Genomic DNA, 22,404 nt, shown 5'->3' with positions numbered 1-22,404 from the left:
TTACAAAAGGTTATAATAAAAAACAATTTGAACGAAATTTTCATTAAAAAGCCTTTATTCAACTAGTTAATAAAAATGGTAAAAAATTTGGCAAGAATATTTCTATGTAGTTTTAGAAAAGCTTTTAAGAAAAACTCGTGTTTCTCAAGAAAAAAAGAAGCCCTTTTCTAAATATAAAGCTCTCTCTCTCTGTTTCTTTCACAATTCCGGACAATATTTTATAAATTCTAGCTTAACATGAAATATTTCATAAATGCAATCAAGCTGAATTCGAATAAAAAAAAAACGAATCACTAATTCTCGAAAACGTTTCTATAATTAAAAAAAAAATCACAATCGTGCAAATTGCAAAGCGTAACAAGGAAATACTTTTGTACATCATGGTTTAATTAAGTTAAATGTGCATAAAAAAAACTCCGCAAATCTCTGGTAACATTGCGCATAAAAAATAAATGAAAATAGAACAAATTAAAAATACAAACTAACGCGTTGGATTAAAGTAAACAAAAACATAAATAGACAACATTTTGAGACGATAATATAGAAAATAAATTCTACATTGAAATTTAAATCCTACGCGGAGTAGAAAAAAAAGCAATAGAGTTAAGGAAAAAATTTCCTTTTGAAAATCTAAAATCGTGCAGAGTCAAAAATTAAAAATATTGTTAAAAAATAAAAAAATCCTAAATACTGGAATGTACAGTAATTAATTAATTGTATAAATAGCGATTGACGACGAAACTAAAATTAAATGACTGACAACGGTAAAAATCTGATGAAAGGTATTTAAATTCTGGAAGCCTTTTTCTTAAATTTAAAATGGAGGCAATGAGGAAAGAAAAAATTGAAGAACACTATACGCATCCGTACTCGTACCAAACTGGACTCGTTTTATCCTTCCTCGGCGGCGAATCAACCAAACTTTCCTCTTGCGTTGAATTCTGTCCCGAATTATTCATATTACTGGAATCATTAATCACCGCTGAGACACGATTGTAAATCAAAAATGGTCGCGTCTCATTTGGCGTTTCAACTCGGGAATTTTGTTCCGAGTCATTAATTCGTATTTCGTCACGTGAATCGTCGAGTCTTTTCTCCCCCTAGAAAAAAGAAGCAAAAAATAATTATAATCTAATGAATCAAAATTGAATCGTTTTTTTAAATTCAAAAAAATAAATAGGACATTTTTTTAATATAATACAAATGAACTCCAAAAAAGGAGCGGAAAAAATTGTAAAGGGATAGTTCACATATATTTTGAACTATATCAAGGAAATAATTTAAATATTCCATAAAGTTGTTTTTTAGTTTTAAAATCTATCAATTAAAATTCCAAAAGGATAATTTTTTTTAACTATTGAAAATTCCTCTCGAAAAATTACCATAAAATCAATTTTATGAAATATTTAAATCATTTTCATGATAAATTGTTAAAAATATAGGCGAACCCTCCCCTAAAATTATCTGATTTATAAAATACTTTTGAAGTGAGAAAAAAATTACAAATTATTGAAATTTTATTTCAAACAATTTAAAAATACGAAAAGGAATTAATTAATTAATTCACCATTAAAGGAGCGGTTGGTGGTGTGTCGTCGGTGTAATAAACAGTTCTTCGAGTTCCTGCATGTCCTAATGACAAGGGATCATTATTGAGATCCGATTCTCTTGTCCCTGCAAAGTATTAATTATATTTCAAAATGTTTTACGAAAAATACTTATTTTAAAAATATTTTTTAAAGAATATTTTTAAAATATTTTTTAAAAAGAATAATATATTTTAAAAGTATATTTTAAGGTAGTACGCTCGTGATAGCACTTTCCTATAGAATTTCATGAAATTTGAAATCAGAGTAGTTAATAACAAGATCTATGTATTTGCAAAATATTAAAAAAATTGACCGTTTCTAAAACAAGATATTTAAGTTCAAAGTTTGTTATTTAACATGGTTAACCTATGAAAAGTGCATGCACGGAGAGAAGGTTGAACGTAAAATCACGGTGTGATCAGAGTCTTAGGCGATGAATGGAAACTCATCATAATTTTCTACAAGATGTAGCGCTCTCTGACGGTTACTGTCACTGCCACTTGCGATTCGTGAATAGAAAAACTCGGTGAAATCACTCAGATTTACCGTGAACTTTCCCCCTCTTTTAACCTTCTGAATTAGACACTGTCTTTTACGGTTCAAATTTCTCTCCGTGTGCAAACGGCACATTTCTTCTAATAACTTCTAAAATTTTCTATAGATTGTTTTAAAAAACTAATATATTATAAATGAATGTTTGAGAAATTTATAACAAAAAGATTTAACAATATTAACCGTTTCAGTTAAAAGATATAATATAATATAATATTCTAAACTGACTAGTATACTTGTGTGTGAGTGTGTCTGTACATGGGGCTGACTATGTATTCAGTACAGTCCAAGCAAAAATATGCTACAGTAACTGCACCATACTATAGCATTTTATTAAAATTTACTTTTGAGAGTGACTGTCGCGAGCGTACTACCTTAAAAAGAATATTTTAAAAGTTTATTTTAAGAAGAATATTTTAAAAGTTCATTTTAAAAAAAATATTTTAAAAATATTCCTTTAAAGGAATATTTTAAAATATTTTACAAAGAATATTTTTAAAAAAATTTTACCAACAAAATTATTTTATGTAAAATAAAAAAAAATCGAGACTGACCTGATAATCCCTGATCGTCAACACTAACGTCGGAATCGTTACCTCCAGATTCAGATTCGCAGGGTTTTCCTTCTGGTTGTTTAACATCCTCTGCCCATGATCGACGATTCTAAAATTTTTTTAAATTAAAAATCAGAAAATTACATTAAATCTTATTTCTAATATTCCAAACTTACGAAATTCATTATTAAAAAAAAATTGTAAGAAAACAAAATAACCAAAATTTTATTGTTTTCAAATACCTATCGAATGATAATTATAAAATAAAATTATGAAATATAAATTATTTAATTAATTATTAAAATAATTTTTCAATCTATTCATTTTGTTAAATTTTTATTATTATTACTATTATCGTTATTTTTCAGTAATTATTATTATTATTATTTACTATTTTTTTACCTTGTTGAGTAAATCAGAACTTGCTTTTCTCACTTTTCGTACTAAACTGGCGCCGAAACCTTTTCTGAAATAAAAAAAGAATTGGGCTTACACAAGAAGCAAACTCAAAGCAAAAAAGAAAAATTTTAAAAATTAAAATTATAAAAAAAACATACTTTTTTGTTGAACAACTGCCCATATTTCGATAGTGTTCCATTATTTTTTCCTCAAGTTTCACTTTCTGTCTGTTCATGTGATTCAGTTTGTCTCTGCGTTAAAAGAAACGAAATTAGCACATTATACAACGAAGAAGAAAAGTAAATGATATTAACATCACGATTTTCGCAAATACGAGAAAAATCGTTTTATCAACGCATAAAAGATAAAAAACATATTTCTATCAAAAAACAAAATTTCGATGCATGTATTAATAGAATTTTATTTAAAATTAAAAAATTTTAAAGATGCAAATTAAAATTTTTAAACTTACGCAAAACTTTTCTCCTCAGCGTAAAAATGCTCTTTATCCTCCAATGTGTGCATAAAAAGATCTTGATATTGATTTAAGAGAGCGCTCGCATGTTCCATTAATGTTCGTCTATCGTTGTCGATACCAGAATTTATTTGTAATAATGCCTAAAAAAGAAAATACAATTACAATAATTATTATAAATATACCCAAATTGAATAATAATTTATATACCGGAATAAATTTATTTTGTTTACAAATTTCACATTAAATACAAATTTTCAAAAATTTTTATAAAATTCGTCGCAGAATTGAATTATTTTTTTAAATTATAAAATTCTTCAGAGGAATTCAATTATTTTTCAATAAAATTTTAATAACATTTCTTTTTAGAGAATTCAATAATTTTAAGAAATTTGAATAAAAATCATTTTCAAAAATTTTAATAAAATTCTTTAGATGAATTTAGTTAATTTTAAAAGAATTTTTATTAAATTCTTCTTAAGAATTTAATTATTTTCAAAAGTAACAGAAATAAATTAGTATTTTTTCAAAACTCACCTCACATCGTTGATTTAATTTATTGTTCTGCAATTCCAAATTCGAACATCTTTCATCTTTTGTACTCACTTCAGACTGTATTTCCAATAATTTCTTATTCAACGTATGCGCCTCAGTTTTATTCTTCAAATAATCTTCGTGTCGACTTTTGTATTCCATTTTTAATTGCTCGACATTAGTGTATAAAATTCTAAAGTCCTCCTAAAAGGAAAAATAAAAAAAAATTACTTTTATGTTTAAAAAAAGGCAAATATTCTGAAGTTTCAATTCTTTATCTAGACACTTTAGAAAAACAGGTAAAAATAGTCAAATAAAGACAGATTTTTTTTTAATCTATTTAAAAAAAAAGATTTTTAAGTAAATTTTTCACCTTTAATTTTGAATGCTCAACCCTCAAATTGTTTAAACTCTTTGCATTTGTCACTAGTGTATCACGCTCGGTTTGTAATGCTTTGGTCTTTCCCTCGAGTCTCTCACATGTTTCGCGTAAAATTCTTGATTCATTTTTAACGTCCCTCAAATTTCCCTTTAATGTTTCGCGTTCCTGAAGAAGATTTTCATATTCGTTGCTTAATTGTTCGTGAAGCGATTGCAATGTGACTTGATCATGAACTAATCGAGAGTGCGTTCTCTGATGAACTGCTCTCTCCTTCAAAAGCTGTGAAAATATAAAAAGAATTCAAAATATTTTAGCAACACTAAATTAATAAATTTTATAACTTTTTTTAAATAGAATAATAAAAAAATTATTTTTACAATTCATTTTAATTATAATATAATAATTATTATTTAACCTCAATTTTTTTAATAAACTTTCCCCGAAGTAAATTTTTCAGAATTTTTGTTTGCTTTTCGAAAATAATATATACGATTAATTAGTTAATTTTTAATTTAGTTAATTAATTTTTAGTTAATTAGTTAGGAGCAATGTTAAATAAATAAATAAATAAAGATAAAATATAATAAATAATTCTTAAGTAAATAATGAATAAACTTAATTTTTTTAATTTATAAATAATATTTTTTTATTAAATTAATTAATTTTTTAAAATTAATTTCATGGGGTAATTTTATGGGAAAAAATGAAAGAAAATAAAAACCTCTTCTTTCTCAGCGACCAATTGGGAATTTGCCAATTGCAATGCAGTGTGTTGAGTTGTCAACGATGTACTTTGAGATTCTAAGGTCGTTACGTAAACCTGCAATTTTGCATTCTCGGCTAAAAGATTTTCTGATGTCGCTTGATTCGTTATTAATTTAGTTTGTAAATTTTCTTGCTCCTTCTGCAAATGAAATATTTAATTTTTAAAAAAAATCGATTATTTTCTCTTTATTTTCATAAAAAGATTCAATTTCTATTTTCTACATACAATTATTATTTATTAATATAAATATTTATAGACTGTTTAATTTATAAATCAAACATATTATGTATGAAAAATTCATCAATTTATATTAAAATTTAAATTTTACAAACTTAAAATATTATTATTAATTTTATTATAACTATTAAATTTTAATATTTATTGTTTCCTTAATTAAAAACATATATTTAGAAAAATTGTACTAATCGATTCCGGGCATGGAAACACATATTCTGTTGTCATTGTTAAATACTTTTTACTCCTCTCACTCCCACCCCATTTATCTCCTTTTTTCTATTTCGTAACTTTGGTCTGTCGTTTGTCTTGTAATTTTTGTTCTCGTCGTCAGTCGTGTTCGTCGTTGTCGCCGCCTCTTTTCGGATCTAATATTTTGCTTGTTTTAAAATTCAATTGTGAAAAATTGTACTAATCGATTCCGGGCATGGAAACACATTCTGTTGTATTTGTTACATACTCTTTACTACTCTTAATCCCACCTCATTTATCCCTTTTTTCTATTTCGTAACTTTGGTCTGTTGTTTGTCTTGTAATTTTTGTTCTCGTCGTCAGTCGTGTTCTTCGTTGTCGTCGCCTTTTTTCGGATCTAATATTTTGCTTGTTTTAAAATTCAATTGTGAAAAATTTTACTAATCGATTCCGGGCATGGAAACACATTCTGTTGTATTATTTGTTAAATACTTTTTACTCCTCTTAATCCCACCCCATTTATCTCCTTTTTACTATTTCGTAACTTTGGTCTGTCGTTTGTCTTGTAATTTTTGTTCTCGCCGTCAGTCGTGTTCTTCGTTGTCGTCGCCTTTTTTCGGATCTAATATTTTGCTTGTTTTAAAATTCAATTGTGAAAAATTTTACTAATCGATTCCGGGCATGGAAACACATTCTGTTGTATTATTTGTTACATACTCTTTACTACTCTTAATCCCACCTCATTTATCCCTTTTATCTATTTTGTAACATTGGTCTGTCGTATGTCTTGTAATTTTTGTTCTCGTCGTCAGTCGTGTTTGTCGTTGTCGTCGCCTTTTTTGTATCAAACATTTTGCTTGTTTTAAAATTCAGTTGTAGAAAATTGTACTAATCGATTCCGGGCATGGAAACACATATTCTGTTGGTATTGTTAAATACTTTTTACTCCTCTTAATCCCACCCCATTTATCTCCTTTTTTCTATTACGTAACATTGGTCTGTCGTATGTCTTGTAATTTTTGTTCTCGTCGTCTGTCGTGTTCGTCGTTGTCGCCGCCACTTTTCGGATCTAATATTTTGCTTTTTTCAAAATTCAATTGTGAAAAATTGTACTAATCCATTTTGGGCATGGAAACACATATTCTGTTGTCATTGTCAAATGCTTTTTACTCCTCTTCATCCCACCCCATTTATCTCCTTTTTTCTATTTCGTAACTTTGGTCTGTCGTATGTCTTGTAATTTTTGTTCTCGTCGTCAGTCGTGTTTGTCGTTGTCGTCGCCTTTTTTGTATCAAACATTTTGCTTTTTTCAAAATTCAATTGTGAAAAATTGTACTAATCGATTCCGGGCATGGAAACACATATTCTGTTGTCATTGTTAAATACTTTTTACTCCTTCTAATCCTACCACATGTATCTCCTTTTTTCTATTTCGGAACTTTGGTCTGCTGTTTGTCTTGTAATTTTTGTTCTCGTTGTCAGTCGTGTTCGTCGTTGTCGTCGCCTTTTATTGGATCAAACATTTTGCTTGTTTTAAAATTCAGTTGTAGAAAATTGTACTAATCGATTCCGGACATGGAAACACATATTATGTTGTTATTGTTAAATACTTTTTACTCCTCTTAATCCCACCCCCATTTATATCCTTTTTTCTATTACGTAACATTGGTCTGTCGTCTGTTTTGCAATTTTTGTTCTCGTCGTCAGTCGTGTTCGTCGTTGTCGTCGCCTTTTTTTAGATCAAACATTTTGCTTGTTTTAAAATTCAGTTGTGAAAAATTGTACTAATCGATTCCGGGCATGGAAACACATTCTGTTATATTTGTTACATACTCTTTACTACTCTTAATTCCACCTAATTTATCCCTTTTTTTCTATTTCGTAACTTTGGTCTGTCGTTTGTCTTGTAATGTTTGTACTCATCGTCAGTCGTGTTCGTCGTTGTCGTCGCCTTTTTTTGGATCAAAAATTTTGCTAGTTTTAAAATTCAGTTGTGAAAAATTGTACTAATTGATTCCGGGCATAGAAACACATTCTGTTGTATTTGTTACATACTCTTTACTACTCATATCCCACCTCATTTATCCCTTTTTTCTATTTTGTAACATTGGTCTGTCGTTTGTTTTGTAATTTTTGTTCTCGTCGTCAGTCGTGTTCGTCGTTGTCGTCGCCTTTTCTTGGATCAAACATTTTGCTTGTTTTAAAATTCAGTTGTGAAAAATTATACTAATCGATTCCGGGCATGGAAACACATATTCTGTTGTTATTGTTAAATACTTTTTACTCCTCTTAATCCCACCCCATTCATCTCCTTTTTTCTATTACGTAACATTGGTCTGTCGTATGTCTTGTAATTTTTGTTCTCGTCGTCAGTCGTGTTCGTCGTTGTCGCCGCCTTTTTTTGGGATCTAACATTTTTTGTTTTAAAATTCAGTTGTGAAAAATTGTACTAATCGATTCAGGGCATGGAAACACATATTCTGTTGTATTATTTGTTAAATACTTTTTACTCCTCTTAATCCCACCCCATTTATCTACTTTTTCCTATTTCGTAACTTTGGTCTGTTGTTTGTCTTGTAATTTTTGTTCTCGTTGTCAGTCGCGTTCGTCGTTGTCGCCGCCTCTTTTCGGATCTAATATTTTGCTTTTTTCAAAATTCAATTGTGAAAAATTGTACTAATCCATTTTGGGCATGGAATCACATATTCTGTTATCTTTGATTAAAAACTATTTACTCCTCTCTTCCAACTCTATTTATCCTTTTCTTCTATTTCGTAACTTTGGTCTGTCGTTTGTCTTGTAATTTTTGTTCTCGCCGTCAGTCGTGTTCGTCGTTGTCGTCGCCTTTTTTTGGATCAAAAATTTTGCTTGTTTTAAAATTCAGTTGTGAAAAATTGTACTAATCGATTCCGGGCATGGAAACACATTCTGTTGTATTTGTTACATACTCTTTACTACTTTTAATCCCACCTCATTTATCCCTTTTATCTATTTTGTAACATTGGTCTGTCGTATGTCTTGTAATTTTTGTTCTCGTCGTCAGTCGTGTTTGTCGTTGTCGTCGCCTTTTTTGTATCAAACATTTTGCTTGTTTTAAAATTCAGTTGTAGAAAATTGTACTAATCGATTCCGGGCATGGAAACACATATTCTGTTGGTATTGTTAAATACTTTTTACTCCTCTTAATCCCACCCCATTTATCTCCTTTTTTCTATTACGTAACATTGGTCTGTCGTATGTCTTGTAATTTTTGTTCTCGTCGTCAGTCGTGTTCGTCGTTGTCGTCGCCTTTTCTTGGATCAAACATTTTGCTTGTTTTAAAATTTAGTTGTGAAAAATTGTACTAATCGATTCCGGGCATGGAAACACATATTCTGTTGTTATTGTTAAATACTTTTGACTCCTCTTAATCCCACCCCATTTATCTCCTTTTTTCTATTACGTAACATTGGTCTGTCGTATGTCTTGTAATTTTTGTTCTCGTCGTCCGTCGTGTTCGTCGTTGTCGCCGCCTTTTTTTGGGATCTAACATTTTGTTTGTTTTAAAATTCAGTTGTGAAAAATTGTACTAATCGATTCAGGGCATGGAAACACATATTCTGTTGTATTATTTGTTAAATACTTTTTACTCCGCTTAATCCCACCTCATTTCTATTTCGTAACTTTGGTCTGTCGTTTGTCTTGTAATTTTTGTTCACGTCGTCAGTCGTGTTCGTTGTTGTCGTCGCCTTTTTTTGGATCAAACATTTTGCTTGATTTAAAATTCAGTTGTGAAAAATTGTACTAATCGATTCCGGGCATGGAAACACATTCTGTTGTATTTGTTACATACTCTTTACTACTCTTAATCCCACCTCATTTATCCCTTTTTTCTATTTCGTAACTTTGGTCTGTCGTTTGTCTTGTAATTTTTGTACTCATCGTCAGTCGTGTTCGTCGTTGTCGTCGCCTTTTTTTGGATCAAAAATTTTGCTTGTTTTAAAATTCAGTTGTGAAAAATTGTACTAATCGATTCCGGGCATAGAAACACATTCTGTTGTATTTGTTACATACTCTTTACTACTCATATCCCACCTCATTTATCCCTTTTTTCTATTTTGTAACATTGGTCTGTCGTTTGTTTTGTAATTTTTGTTCTCGTCGTCAGTCGTGTTCGTCGTTGTCGTCGCCTTTTTTTGGATCAAACATTTTGCTTGTTTAAAAATTCAGTTGTGAAAAATTGTACTAATCGATTCCGGGCATAGAAACACATTCTGTTGTATTTGTTAAATACTTTTTACGCCTCTTAATCCCACCCCATTTATCTCCTTTTTTCTATTTTGTAACTTTGGTCTGTCGTTTGCCTTGTAATTTTTGTTCTCGTCGTCAGTCGTGTTCGTCGTTGCCTTTTTTTTGGATCAAACATTTTGCTTGTTTTAAAATTCAGTTGTGAAAAATTGTACTAATCGATTCTGTGCATGGAAACACATATTCTGTTGGTATTGTTAAATACTTTTTACTCCTCTTAATCCCACCCCATTTATCTCCTTTTTTCTATTACGTAACATTGGTCTGTCGTATGTCTTGTAATTTTTGTTCTCGTCGTCAGTCGTGTTCGTCGTTGTCGTCGCCTTTTCTTGGATCAAACATTTTGCTTGTTTTAAAATTTAGTTGTGAAAAATTGTACTAATCGATTCCGGGCATGGAAACACATATTCTGTTGTTATTGTTAAATACTTTTGACTCCTCTTAATCCCACCCCATTTATCTCCTTTTTTCTATTACGTAACATTGGTCTGTCGTATGTCTTGTAATTTTTGTTCTCGTCGTCCGTCGTGTTCGTCGTTGTCGCCGCCTTTTTTTGGGATCTAACATTTTGTTTGTTTTAAAATTCAGTTGTGAAAAATTGTACTAATCGATTCAGGGCATGGAAACACATATTCTGTTGTATTATTTGTTAAATACTTTTTACTCCGCTTAATCCCACCTCATTTCTATTTCGTAACTTTGGTCTGTCGTTTGTCTTGTAATTTTTGTTCACGTCGTCAGTCGTGTTCGTCGTTGTCGTCGCCTTTTTTTGGATCAAACATTTTGCTTGATTTAAAATTCAGTTGTGAAAAATTGTACTAATCGATTCCGGGCATGGAAACACATTCTGTTGTATTTGTTACATACTCTTTACTACTCTTAATCCCACCTCATTTATCCCTTTTTTCTATTTCGTAACTTTGGTCTGTCGTTTGTCTTGTAATTTTTGTACTCATCGTCAGTCGTGTTCGTCGTTGTCGTCGCCTTTTTTTGGATCAAAAATTTTGCTTGTTTTAAAATTCAGTTGTGAAAAATTGTACTAATCGATTCCGGGCATAGAAACACATTCTGTTGTATTTGTTACATACTCTTTACTACTCATATCCCACCTCATTTATCCCTTTTTTCTATTTTGTAACATTGGTCTGTCGTTTGTTTTGTAATTTTTGTTCTCGTCGTCAGTCGTGTTCGTCGTTGTCGTCGCCTTTTTTTGGATCAAACATTTTGCTTGTTTAAAAATTCAGTTGTGAAAAATTGTACTAATCGATTCCGGGCATAGAAACACATTCTGTTGTATTTGTTAAATACTTTTTACGCCTCTTAATCCCACCCCATTTATCTCCTTTTTTCTATTTTGTAACTTTGGTCTGTCGTTTGCCTTGTAATTTTTGTTCTCGTCGTCAGTCGTGTTCGTCGTTGCCTTTTTTTTGGATCAAACATTTTGCTTGTTTTAAAATTCAGTTGTGAAAAATTGTACTAATCGATTCTGTGCATGGAAACACATATTCTGTTGTCCTTTGTTCAAAACTTTTTACTCCTTTCTTCCAACTCTATGTATCTCGTTTTTTCTATTTCGTTACTGTCGTTTGTATTTTTGTCTTGTAATTTTTGTTTTCATTCTGTTGTTAAAATTTTATTATTAATTTTATTAAAATTATTAAATTTTAATATTTATTGTTTCCTTAATTAAATGCATATTTGAATTTTAAATTGAAATTTTAAAAAAAATGAAACTATAATTTTAAAGAAGGAAAAAAATGGTTTACTGTTAAAACAAAAATGTTTCTTACTTTCAAAATTCTGATTTCCTCTTGCAAAGTTGAGCTTTTTACTTCGTCTTCTTTTACAATTGTAACCCCTTCAATTTTCATTTTTTCCTTCTCGGAAATCTCTTCTGAAATTGCTTTTCTAATTCGAATGATAACTTCCGGTATTTCTGCGATTCTAAAATAAACAAAGTTTTATTTTTTCAACAACATTAATTACAGGAATAGAACTATTATTAATATAGAAGATAGATTAATCAAAAATTAATTAGAATTTGTAATAATAATGAAAAAAAATTATTTTCTAAAAAAATAAAACCCACTACTTTAGAATTTAAAAAAGAAACGATATATTTTAAAAGATTAAATATAAATTTAAGATAATTTAAAATTTCTACCTTTCGACAATGCAATCTAACGAAAGAGATAACAATGCATCGCCTTCGAGTCCCAATTTCTCCAAAATTGTATACAATTGTTGTGTATTTAATTTTTCATTGACTAAATTCGATTGTAATGTTTCTAAAGTTTCACGATCAATTGCTGCTCTTGAGTCCAATTCCTTGCTGGATCGTTCAACTTCTTGTAATCTGGAAAATTGTTTTAAATTCATTATTTAAAATTAAAGTTTTAAACAATTTCTATTTTCTTATAATTGAACACATACCGTAAAATTTGAGTAGCTGAATTATCAACTTCCTGCTCAAGTTGCGCTACTCTTCCCTCTAAAAGTTCAATCATATTTGAAGCTTGATCTAAGGCGACATCTTTTTCCTGAAATTGTAATTTTAAAAATTGAGTAAAAATGATGATTTTTATTCAAGAGTAAATTTTAGAAATTTTATTATTATAAAGTAGTATTATTATTATAAATTTTTTAAAATATATAAACTTTAAGGAAAGAAAATCGAACTGGGATATAAAAAAATGTACCTCAAGTGCCTCTCGACATTTATGAACATCACGTTGTGCAGTGTCTCTCTCCTTCTCTAAACCAGAAAGTTTACCCTCTAATTCGAGACATTTCGTTTGAATTTTATTCGATTCACTCTCAATACTACGAAGTTCTTCTAATTTTTGATTTGCACTTTCCAATGAGCGTTCAACATCATCGGCACGCCTTTGTACACTCTCTAAAAGTGATTGTATACGTTTTTTTTCATTTGCCGCCGTCTCATAATTCTTCTCCATATCAATTAATTTTGTATGTTGCGCTTGTAAATCCTGTTGTTGCTTTTCATAGGATAATTTTTGATTTTTCAATGATGTCTGCAATTTTTTATTCTCCTCAAGCGCTTGCTTACAAACAAGTTCCAAATCAGAATTCTGCTGTGTTATTCGTTCACTATTATCCGTGAGTGATTCAACTTTTAATGAAAGCTTCTTTTTTTCTTTCTCCAATTCCAAAACACGCGATGAACTTTCGTGAAATGAATTTTCTTTTAATGATTCAATCAATGTTAGTAGACGTCGATTTTCCAATTCCAATTTTAAGGCACGCGTTTGAGCATTACTTGTCAATTGTTCCGATAGTGGATTATCGTTTATTACTGAAAAATCAAATTTTTTTATTCAATTTTTAGAAAATATTTTTAATGAAAGCACTTTTTAAAATATAAAAAAAATCTAGAAGTATAAAAATTTACTTCTTTTTGTATAAACCTATTTTTAAATTTTATAATTTCGGTAAAAATAATTTTTCTCGAAAACTATTTATTTATTCACCTGGCTCTTCGGAATCACTGACATACTCAATCATTGTTGAATCGTTTGCAGCTTTCGTTAATCGTTTCAAATGAGTGTTCTCCTCGTAAAGTTCTTGATATTTTTCCTTATCAGCAGCGCGTTCCTAAAATATTAATAAAAAGAAAACAAAATTTATTTTATAATTATTAGTACTATTAATATTTTAATTTTAAAAAACGGTAAAATAGATGAAAAAGTTAAAATATTTCTTTTTTTTAGAAATAAGGTAAAAATATTAATTTAATGAATCTGTAAAGTGTAAATGTAATATTTTGAATAGAGTGATTTGTTAATAAAAAATCTTCCAAAGAATAAATTGATTTTATTACCAAAGCCATGTCGTTGATGAGTTGTTTGTGTTTTATAATCTCAGCTTCAAGCTCCAAAACTTTATCAGCTCGTTTTCTTGACGAATTTAATTGCTCCTCAAACATTTCTCGCGTTTCCATTAAAATTCTAAATAAAATTTAACAATTTAGTTAATAAATAAAATACAATTTTTTAATCTACCTATTTTTCTTTTTTCTCAATTATTTAAGAAATTAAATTACTATTTTTATTATTTTACTTTAAAAGATTCTCACCTATTATCATCGCGAAGTTCCTCTATTCGAGTTTTATAAAATTCTATGTCTGTTAATTTTTCACGATATCGAGACACTTCCATTTCTAAACGATCTGCCCTTTCCGCTCTCTCAATCACAGCATCGAGCTCATCTCGATAAGATTTTGCTGTTCTTGCTTCAAGAACTAGTTCCTGATTCTTTAATTTAAAAAAGAATTTATATTATTTTTAAATAAATACCAAATTAAAAATAAGGAACTAAATAAATTTTTACTAATTTTCAGAAATTTTAACTAACTTATAATATATTTTACTAATTTATGATAAAAAAATTTACTAAAATTTAAAAATAATTCATCGATCTTACCTCTTGTTTTAATTTTGAAAGAAGTATTTTATTGTGCTCCAATTCTTCCTTACATTCAAGTAAAGCTTCCGTTTTTTCCTCCCTTTTGTATTGAGAACAAAAATTTATTAAATTTTTTATTTAAAATTAAATATATTAAGTAAATTTACAAAAAAAAACTTAAAAAACAAATTTCACTTTTTTTTGCGAATAATTATTTGAATGGAAATTTTGTTAAATTTCCATTTAAATAATTATTCGCAAAAAAAAGTAAAGATTCTTATTAAAAAGAAAAAATTTAAAAGGGACAAACTCACAATTCTTGTCGTTGTTTTCGAACTTTAGACTTCCAATCTGCCAATTCAACTGCATAATGATGATTTTCCTCTTTTTCCGATTTCGACGTTGAATTCGATTGTTGCGATTTATTTAAATCTTCACCCTCTGCGCTTATCGTTGAATCATTCTGTTCGCCAATTTCGTTTATTGACATATTTCTCCATTTCTAAATTTAGAAAAAAAAGAGAAAAAATGTTTAAAGAAATGTTGGAAACAATTAGGAAATTTATATTTAAATTAAATAAATATCTAATATTTAACATTATTTTTGTAAACATACCTCACGGTAGAGATTTCTCTCCTGAATTAATTTCTTAATTTCCAAAAAAACATTTCCCATATTTACATTATCCATCGAATCCTGAGTGATAACAATTTCCTGATGGTCCGTTACCTGAAAAGTTATATTTGATAAAATCTCAAAAAAACATGTTGCTGTTTAAAATTTTTCTTAATTTTTAATTAAAAAACTGAATTTCTTTTAGATTTTAAAATAAATAAAATAAAAATAAAACTATATGAGTAAAGAAAAAAAATTTGCAAATTCACATATGCTGAACATCTAAAAAGATAATTTCTCATTAAAGTTTTATAAACAGATTGTAATTTCATTATAAAAATAACATTAATTTTTCAACTCTAATTATAATAGTTAAAAATTTCGAATAAGAAAAGAATGAGAAAAAATTTCTTGTAATGAATAAAAAATAAATGAATAAATATAATACCTGCTTGATACATTCAACAATTGCGAGTTGCGTGTCGACATCAAGTGCTTTTATTTTAGTAATAAATTTTTCTTTATTAGGACATTGAACCGCGCAGCCAAGCAATAAAAGAAGAAATAATTTCATATCGCCAATATATGATTCTGGCTCCTTTCCCAAATTCATTGTATCAGGCAATCTAAGGAGAAGATGTCCTAGTTCTTCCTCATAAAATTGCTTCATATTGCCGACAATTACTTCCAAATTTTTAATTCTCTTCGACACATTTCCAAGCGATGGAATAACTCCATCGTGCAAAGGTTCCGGATCTCTGAAATATTAATAAATTTTAACTTTTATTTATTTATTTCCATATACTTAATATTTGTTCAACATTAATTTAATGTTTAATTAAATATTTGTTTAATATTTATTTAATATTTTTTAACATTTATTTAATATTTGTTTAATATTTATTTAATATTTGTTAAAATATTTGTTTATTTGTTATTTGTTAATATTTATTAACTCACATTTGTAGAAAGACGCTGTGAAGTAAAACTCCGTCAACTAAATCCTCATAATTTGACAATGAATTTGAATCATCGAGACAGCTGATGAACTAAATAGAGAAAAAAGATTATATTAAATGAATATTTTTTTTGTAAATTAAAAAATTTTAATCACAGTTTATTAATTTCTTACCCAAGTGACTAATGGTCCTGACAAAAGTTCATTAATTTCGGCTGAAGACATTTTTAAAGTTTTTTTTTGGTTTACTATTTTAATTAAACTCTCATATTATTTCATTCAACCTGTAAATAAATTTTTATTAACAAAATACAATAATTTTCTAATAACAAGATATTAAAAAATTTTATTGAAAATATTAAATTCTAAATTTTTTCTATTTCAAAAATTATCAAATAAAAACTAATTTTTATTAACAAAATTTTATTCATTTTTTTATTTGAAAATAAAATAATTTTCTAAAAGCAACTTTATTTTTTTAAGTTAAAAATTTTTAATTTTAATTGTTTTTTTCAGAAATTATAAAAATTGTTCTTTTGATAAATTTATTTTTAAAATAATTTATATATTAACTTATATGTAAATAAATAAATATTTATTATTGTTTCAATTTAAATTTTGTCAAAATAAATTTCAATTTAAAATTTTTAAAATCTCAGAGAAGGAAAAATTTTACAAAGCGGGGGGCAATTTTTTTGAAAAAAGAAATAAAGAAAGAATATCTTTAGGAAAATAAACAAAATTGTTTCCACAAAAAAGACAAGTGTTTGTAAAAATTTAATTAAATTGAAAATGAATAATTAACAAATAACAAATAATTGAAAAATAAAATAAAATTATAACAATACTCACGAATTGTACTTCCTTCGCCCCTTAATTTTTCAAAAAATAATAAAATTCATCTTCTTCCAAAGCGAGAAATAAATTATATTTCTTTAAAGACGCTCCGTGTTTTTTCTCCCGAATAGATTAAAAGCAGAATTTCTCCCGCAAATATAAAAGAGCACATTCAACTGATGTTAAAAGGAAGAAAAAAAACTCTCAAAAATAGATAAATATATTAAATATATAACCTAAAAAAAAAGAGTTCAATGTGCCGCAATCACCCTCACAAAAATAAATAACACTCTTTCCACTCGCGACGCGGTATTTTTAGATCGATTTCACGGTCGTTTTCACTTTCATTCTTTATACAAAGAGAGACGAGGAACGTTTGTATATTTTACTTCTAAACAAACAAGAAAAAAGGATTAGAACACCACTCTTATTATTAATCTTTTTAAATTATAAACATTCAAATTAAAAAATTTTATAAAATATTTCCTTTTAATTTTCCCCGGTGAAATTATTACAAGGAAAAAAAATAACACAATTTACGCTCTTGGAATTATTGCAAAATTACAAACAATACAAGCCGAGAAATAGTCATTTTTATTCGCAATGCATGGGAATAATTTTCCCCGAGTGCATTCGAGCATAGAACCAGAACGACGACGGCGACGACGACGATGAGAAAGATGATCGACCCTAGAGAGTGGGAGGGTAAATGAATGTAAAGCATTTGATAAATAGAGAGGGAAACAATGCAAGCAGGTGCACAAAGACAATCGGTAAAATAGTGCACACGACGACTGTTGGTAAAATAGAAATGACCGAACATAACCTATGTTTTTTTTTATTTTAACGCCATAAAAAAATCATGGACAGGGTTGATACGAACTGTCAAAATTCCGATCGTGATATGAAATTTCTCTTTGATCAATTATCAACGGCTAGAAAGGAAATAAATAATCTCAGGTTTGTATTAAATTTTATACGTTAAGATTTTTTTTATGTAAATATGAACGAGTTTCACGATATTCTTTTGATTTATAATAGTTGAACATAACCCTATTTTGCAATACCAATAAATGACTATTTGGAATTAAAATTTTAAAAAAGATTGTAAATTTCCCCATTTATTTTATATATTTGTCGAATTATAGTATTAAATAATAATTATTGTGTATTCAAAAGCAACGAAATGAATTTTTCATTAATATTTAATTGAATACGATTTCTTTAAAATTCAACAAATAATATTGTTCTAATATTTGCAATTGTTTGAATACAGAAATAGAATTTTAGTTCTATTATTTATATAATATAATTATTTTTTATGAAAATAATTGAATTAATTAAAAAAATATTATTTATGAAAATCATTGAATTCCTGTAAAATTTTTATTATTTATGAAAATAATTAAATGTTTTCATAAAATTTTATTAACATTTTTTTTAAATTATTAAATTCTTTTTGGAAAATTTTAGTAGATATTGAAAATCATTGCAATTAGAAAAATTTTTTGAAAATAATTGAAATTAGAAGAATTTTTTTCACATTTATGAAAATAATTGAACTTTGGAGAAGAATTTTGTTATTTATAAAGATAATTGGTATTTTTAGTAGAATTTTTTTCAAATTTTGAACATAGTTGAATTATATAAGAATTTTTTTTTTTTTTTAAATAATTGAATTTCTGCAATTATTTGTAATTTCTCCAAAATTGAATTTCTTTTGTGTTTTCAACCAAAATTTAAATTAGAAAATTTTTAAATTCTATTATTAATTATTATTAATATTAAGTACAAAATAAAAAAAACATAATTGCTTCAAGTTAATTGTTTTATTGAAATTGCAGACAACAACTAAAGAGTTTACGTTATATTCACGAAAAGGACGTGGACAATATAAAACGACTTCTTGGATTATGTTCAGATGGAGTTTCACTAGTTTCATCGAATCCCGAAAGTTCACGGGTTATTGAACCTGGAACAAGTCACGAATCGGAAGATGTTTTAAAATTAAAATCAATTGGAGTGATATCGACATGGTTCCCAAGTAAAAGAGGAACGCCACGACAATCAGGAATTTGTGAACGCGTTCCTGGAAAATTAACACTCTTTAATTCTGTTTTAAATAATCCCGAGCATGCACTCGAAGGATTACATGAATTTTCACATATGTGGTGAGAAAATTTTCTTTTTCCAAAATTATTGAATTTTGGAGAAAATACAAATAATTGCAATTTTTAGAAATAATTGAATTTTTATATGGTTTCAAATTAAAATCTTTGGAGAATCTGAATTTGTCTTTTTTTTAGAGTTTTTAACTAAAATTCTTCTATAAATCCATTATTTTTAATAATTAATGAAATATAAAATTCAACTATAATTTCAGAAGAATTTTAATTATTAAAATTTTTCAAAAAAACTAAGTTCTTTAAAATTTATAATTAGATTCATTGAAATTTTGAAACTTTATAAAATTTCAAATTGAACCGTTTTGAAGTTCTATTTATAAAAATTGTAAACGCAACTCTTTTAAAATTGAATTGTGAAATATTTTAACTAAAGTTATTCATTAAATAATTTTATGATAGTTCTTCAAAAAATTAAGTTGTTCAAAAACAAAATAATTATCAGAAATAGAAAAAGTTGTAAATTAGAATTTAAGAAAATTAGAAATTGTACTATTAGAATTCGTAGTGATTTCATATTCTTCATTTTCAGGATTCTCTTCCATTTTCATAGAAACGAATCAACTCACATTAGAGCGAAGGTGGCGCCACCGCGTCTAAATGGCGCAAGAACTGGTGTTTTCTCAACGCGTTCACCCCATCGACCATGTCCCATTGGTCTAAGTCTCGTGAAGATAATAAAAATCGAGAACAACACTATTTTCTTCGAGGGCGTCGATATGGTCGATCAAACGCCAGTTCTTGACATTAAACCCTATATACCACAGTACGACAATCCATTGCACCAGGAAAAATTAAATACCCGATCAATGAATCTCGAGACTCTGACAAATGGCGATGGCACCGATTTACCGATGGTACAATTGCCGACTAACGATAATGACAATGTCCAAATTTCAAATTCACAATCCGAAGAATTGTCAACGGCGGTCAATGAAGACACGGACGTTTCGAGGGATGAGGAAATTGCCCTACGACTACAGGCGCAAGAATTTCAGGACTATGGTAACTTTGAGAATGATGTGCCTGATGCAATTTTACATATTTTACGTCCTCAGCAGGAGAATATCGCGAGGAATAATCATGTGTCATTGATGAATTCAGAGAATAATGAGAGTTCATCGAGAACTGAGGTGGTGAACGAAACTGGAGAAACTTTGGAGAGAGTTAGAAATAATGCTGGTGAGGATCGAACTTGGCGGAATTCGAGACTTCTTGAGGGTGCGGATGGACCGAGTACGGTTTGCGGCACGGATTTGGATTTAATTCGACGAAGGGCTTTGAATGGGAGATTGGATAATTCGCCGATAAGAATGGGAGTTCGTGAGGCACCCGATGGAGAAGAAGGCTTTGAGACGCCAATTCTCACGCCTTCGCAAACTGTACCGGGAAATTTGTCCGTTATTGAGCCGATTCCATTGTCCGTTATTGCTGCAACGACGACGACAACAACAACAACAACAACGACAGGAATTATGAATACAAATACAAATGAAATTCGTGTTCCCGATTGGATTTCAAGGCCGCAAATGTCGACATTGTCGGTGGTTTTTAATGAACGAGCCCTCGCGCAATTAAATGAAATTCTCGACGATAAGGCCGACGAGGAGAAGGTGGCTATTGAAAATGTTTTACGTGAAGATCCACGCTCTGTTTATCTGCGACAACGATGGGGCAATCAATTTTACACTTTTCTAATTCACGATCTTCATATTACGTGTCGATTTTACGATAGCAGAAAACTCGTCACGGTTTTTCAAGTGAGACACGCTGGTCGAACGTGCGAGTGCGGTGAACCCGAATGGCAGTGTCTGGGTCATTCGCCTTTAAATTAGGACACGATTTTTGTGTTTTCTTCCCGTTAATCTAAGATAACCTCAAAATTGTTTATCTGCACCAAAAGGAAAATATAGGAAAGCTTGCATTTTGCACAAATTTCCATATAGCTTCGATCAGTGTACGAAATTTTAAAAGTTCTTCTTCTTTTCTTCTTCTTCATTTCTTTCAAATGACTTAAGATCATTTGAGAAGAAGAAGAACAAGAACTTTCTTTCAATTCTGAGCAAAGCAGTGATACCAACATGAAACGTAAACAACGACAATGGAAATATAATCTCAATTTTTCGAAATATGTTGGTATCACTGAATATTTGTTTAGAACCTGCAGTGACTTACTCTAAATCGAAGTGATAATGCTTCAAAAACTATTCATAAATTTGTCAAAGTTTTCTTCAAAATCAGTTTCAAAATCTATATTTTATTAATTTATTAAGAATATTAAGAACTTTATCAAAAAATTTCAGAATAATTGAATTCCTTCGAAGAATTTTAATATTTATGAAAATAATTCGAATTCTAGCGAAGAGTTTTATTAAAATTTTTGAAAATCCTAATTCAATTCTTTTGAAGAATTTCATAGAATTTTTTTTTTTTTTAATAATGGAGTTTCTTTAATAATTTTAATTGAAAATTTTGGAAGTAATTGAATTTCATTAAAACTTTTAGAAAATAATTAAATTCTTAGAATTTTATTACAAATTTTCTAAAATAATTTAGTTATTCGAGGAATTTTATTAAAATATAGAAAAAATTGAATTCCTGCAAAGAATTTTTTTAAGGAAATAATTGAAATCTTTCAACGAACTTTTATTAAGATTATATTAGAAATAATTGAATTCTTCTGAGAAATTTTATTAAAATTCTATTAAAAATAATTGAATTCCTACGAAGTATTAAAAATAATTGAATTTTTGCAAATAATTTTACTACCTATTTTAAAAAAATAATTGAATTATTCCGTAGGACTTATTAAAATTTTAGAAAATAATTGAATTTTTGCAAATATTTTACTATTTAAAAAAAATGATTAAATTGTTTCGAATGATTTATTTTAATTTTAGAAAATAATTGAATTTTTTCGAAGAATATTATTAAAAATTTGTTAAAAATTGAATTTTTTTATGAAATTTTATTAAAATCATATTAAAAATAATTGAATTTTTGCAAAGATTTGACTATTTTAAAAAAATATGTGAATTTTTTCGAAGGATTTATTAAAATTTTACAAAATAATTGAATTTTTGCAAAAATTTTACTATTTAAAAAAATAATTTAATTGTTTTAAAGAATTTATTAAAATTTTAGAAAAAAAATTGAATTCTTTAGTGAAATTTTATAGAAATTAATTGAATTTTACAAAGATTTTACTATTTTAAAAAAATAATTTGATTATTGAAGTTTATTAAAATTGTATTGAAAATAATTGAATTCCTGAGAAGAATAGAAAATAATTGCATTTTTTTAAAAAATTTTATTAAAAATTAAAAAATAATTAAACTGTTCTAAGGATTTATTAAAAATTTTAGAAAATAATTGAATTTTCTTAAAAAATTTGATAATATTTATAAAGATATTTGAATT

The 22,404-nt window shown here is 27.9% G+C and overlaps 2 protein-coding genes across 3 annotated transcripts; one reads left to right on the top strand and one right to left on the bottom strand.

Moving 5' to 3' along the window:
- Positions 1-294: 294 nt before the first annotated feature.
- On the bottom strand, positions 295-17,473 carry LOC122512983 (girdin-like). 2 transcript variants are annotated; one of them, XM_043629196.1, is made up of 23 exons: positions 16,817-17,468; positions 16,139-16,248; positions 15,967-16,055; positions 15,455-15,764; positions 15,007-15,120; positions 14,705-14,892; positions 14,409-14,490; positions 14,061-14,239; positions 13,806-13,932; positions 13,456-13,579; positions 12,664-13,280; positions 12,398-12,504; positions 12,129-12,320; positions 11,755-11,908; positions 5,207-5,389; positions 4,477-4,764; positions 4,107-4,307; positions 3,567-3,712; positions 3,253-3,345; positions 3,098-3,161; positions 2,696-2,804; positions 1,568-1,674; positions 295-1,100 (listed from the first exon to the last, which is right to left on the bottom strand). In XM_043629196.1, exons 2-23 carry the CDS (start codon positions 16,187-16,189, stop codon positions 855-857), a joined length of 3,771 nt encoding a protein of 1,256 aa, XP_043485131.1. In that variant the 5' UTR covers positions 16,190-16,248; positions 16,817-17,468; the 3' UTR covers positions 295-854. The 2 variants fall into 2 exon arrangements, with proteins under 2 accessions (XP_043485131.1, XP_043485141.1); XM_043629206.1 differs by lacking the exons at positions 295-1,100; positions 1,568-1,674 and having other exon boundaries at positions 3,254-3,345; positions 16,817-17,473.
- Positions 17,474-17,544: 71 nt separating this feature from the next.
- On the top strand, positions 17,545-21,317 carry LOC122512995 (tRNA (adenine(37)-N6)-methyltransferase). The gene is made up of 3 exons (XM_043629218.1): positions 17,545-17,761; positions 18,646-18,972; positions 19,517-21,317. The coding sequence occupies exons 1-3, from the start codon at positions 17,664-17,666 to the stop codon at positions 20,817-20,819; spliced, it is 1,728 nt and encodes a 575-aa protein (XP_043485153.1). The 5' UTR covers positions 17,545-17,663; the 3' UTR covers positions 20,820-21,317.
- The last annotated feature ends 1,087 nt before the right edge of the window (positions 21,318-22,404 follow it).

The sequence above is a fragment of the Leptopilina heterotoma genome, unplaced genomic scaffold, assembly GCF_015476425.1.
Source record: "Leptopilina heterotoma isolate Lh14 unplaced genomic scaffold, ASM1547642v1 Lhet_1, whole genome shotgun sequence".
NCBI classification, from domain to species: Eukaryota; Metazoa; Arthropoda; class Insecta; order Hymenoptera; family Figitidae; genus Leptopilina; species Leptopilina heterotoma.
The sequence above is the reverse complement of the archived record's forward strand: the minus strand, read 5'-3'. Positions and strand labels throughout refer to the sequence as shown.

Coding starts and splice junctions, on each gene's coding strand:
- LOC122512983 (XM_043629196.1), bottom strand. CDS start 16,189: ATGTCTTCAGCCGAAATTAATGAACTTTTGTCAGGACCATTAGTCACT. Junction 15,765..15,966: donor CACAGCGTCTTTCTACAAAT/GTGAGTTAATAA, acceptor TTAATATTTCAG/AGATCCGGAACCTTTGCACG. Junction 12,321..12,397: donor TCAGCTACTCAAATTTTACG/GTATGTGTTCAA, acceptor ACAATTTTCCAG/ATTACAAGAAGTTGAACGAT.
- LOC122512995 (XM_043629218.1), top strand. CDS start 17,664: ATGGACAGGGTTGATACGAACTGTCAAAATTCCGATCGTGATATGAAA. Junction 17,762..18,645: donor AAGGAAATAAATAATCTCAG/GTTTGTATTAAA, acceptor TTGAAATTGCAG/ACAACAACTAAAGAGTTTAC. Junction 18,973..19,516: donor CATGAATTTTCACATATGTG/GTGAGAAAATTT, acceptor CTTCATTTTCAG/GATTCTCTTCCATTTTCATA.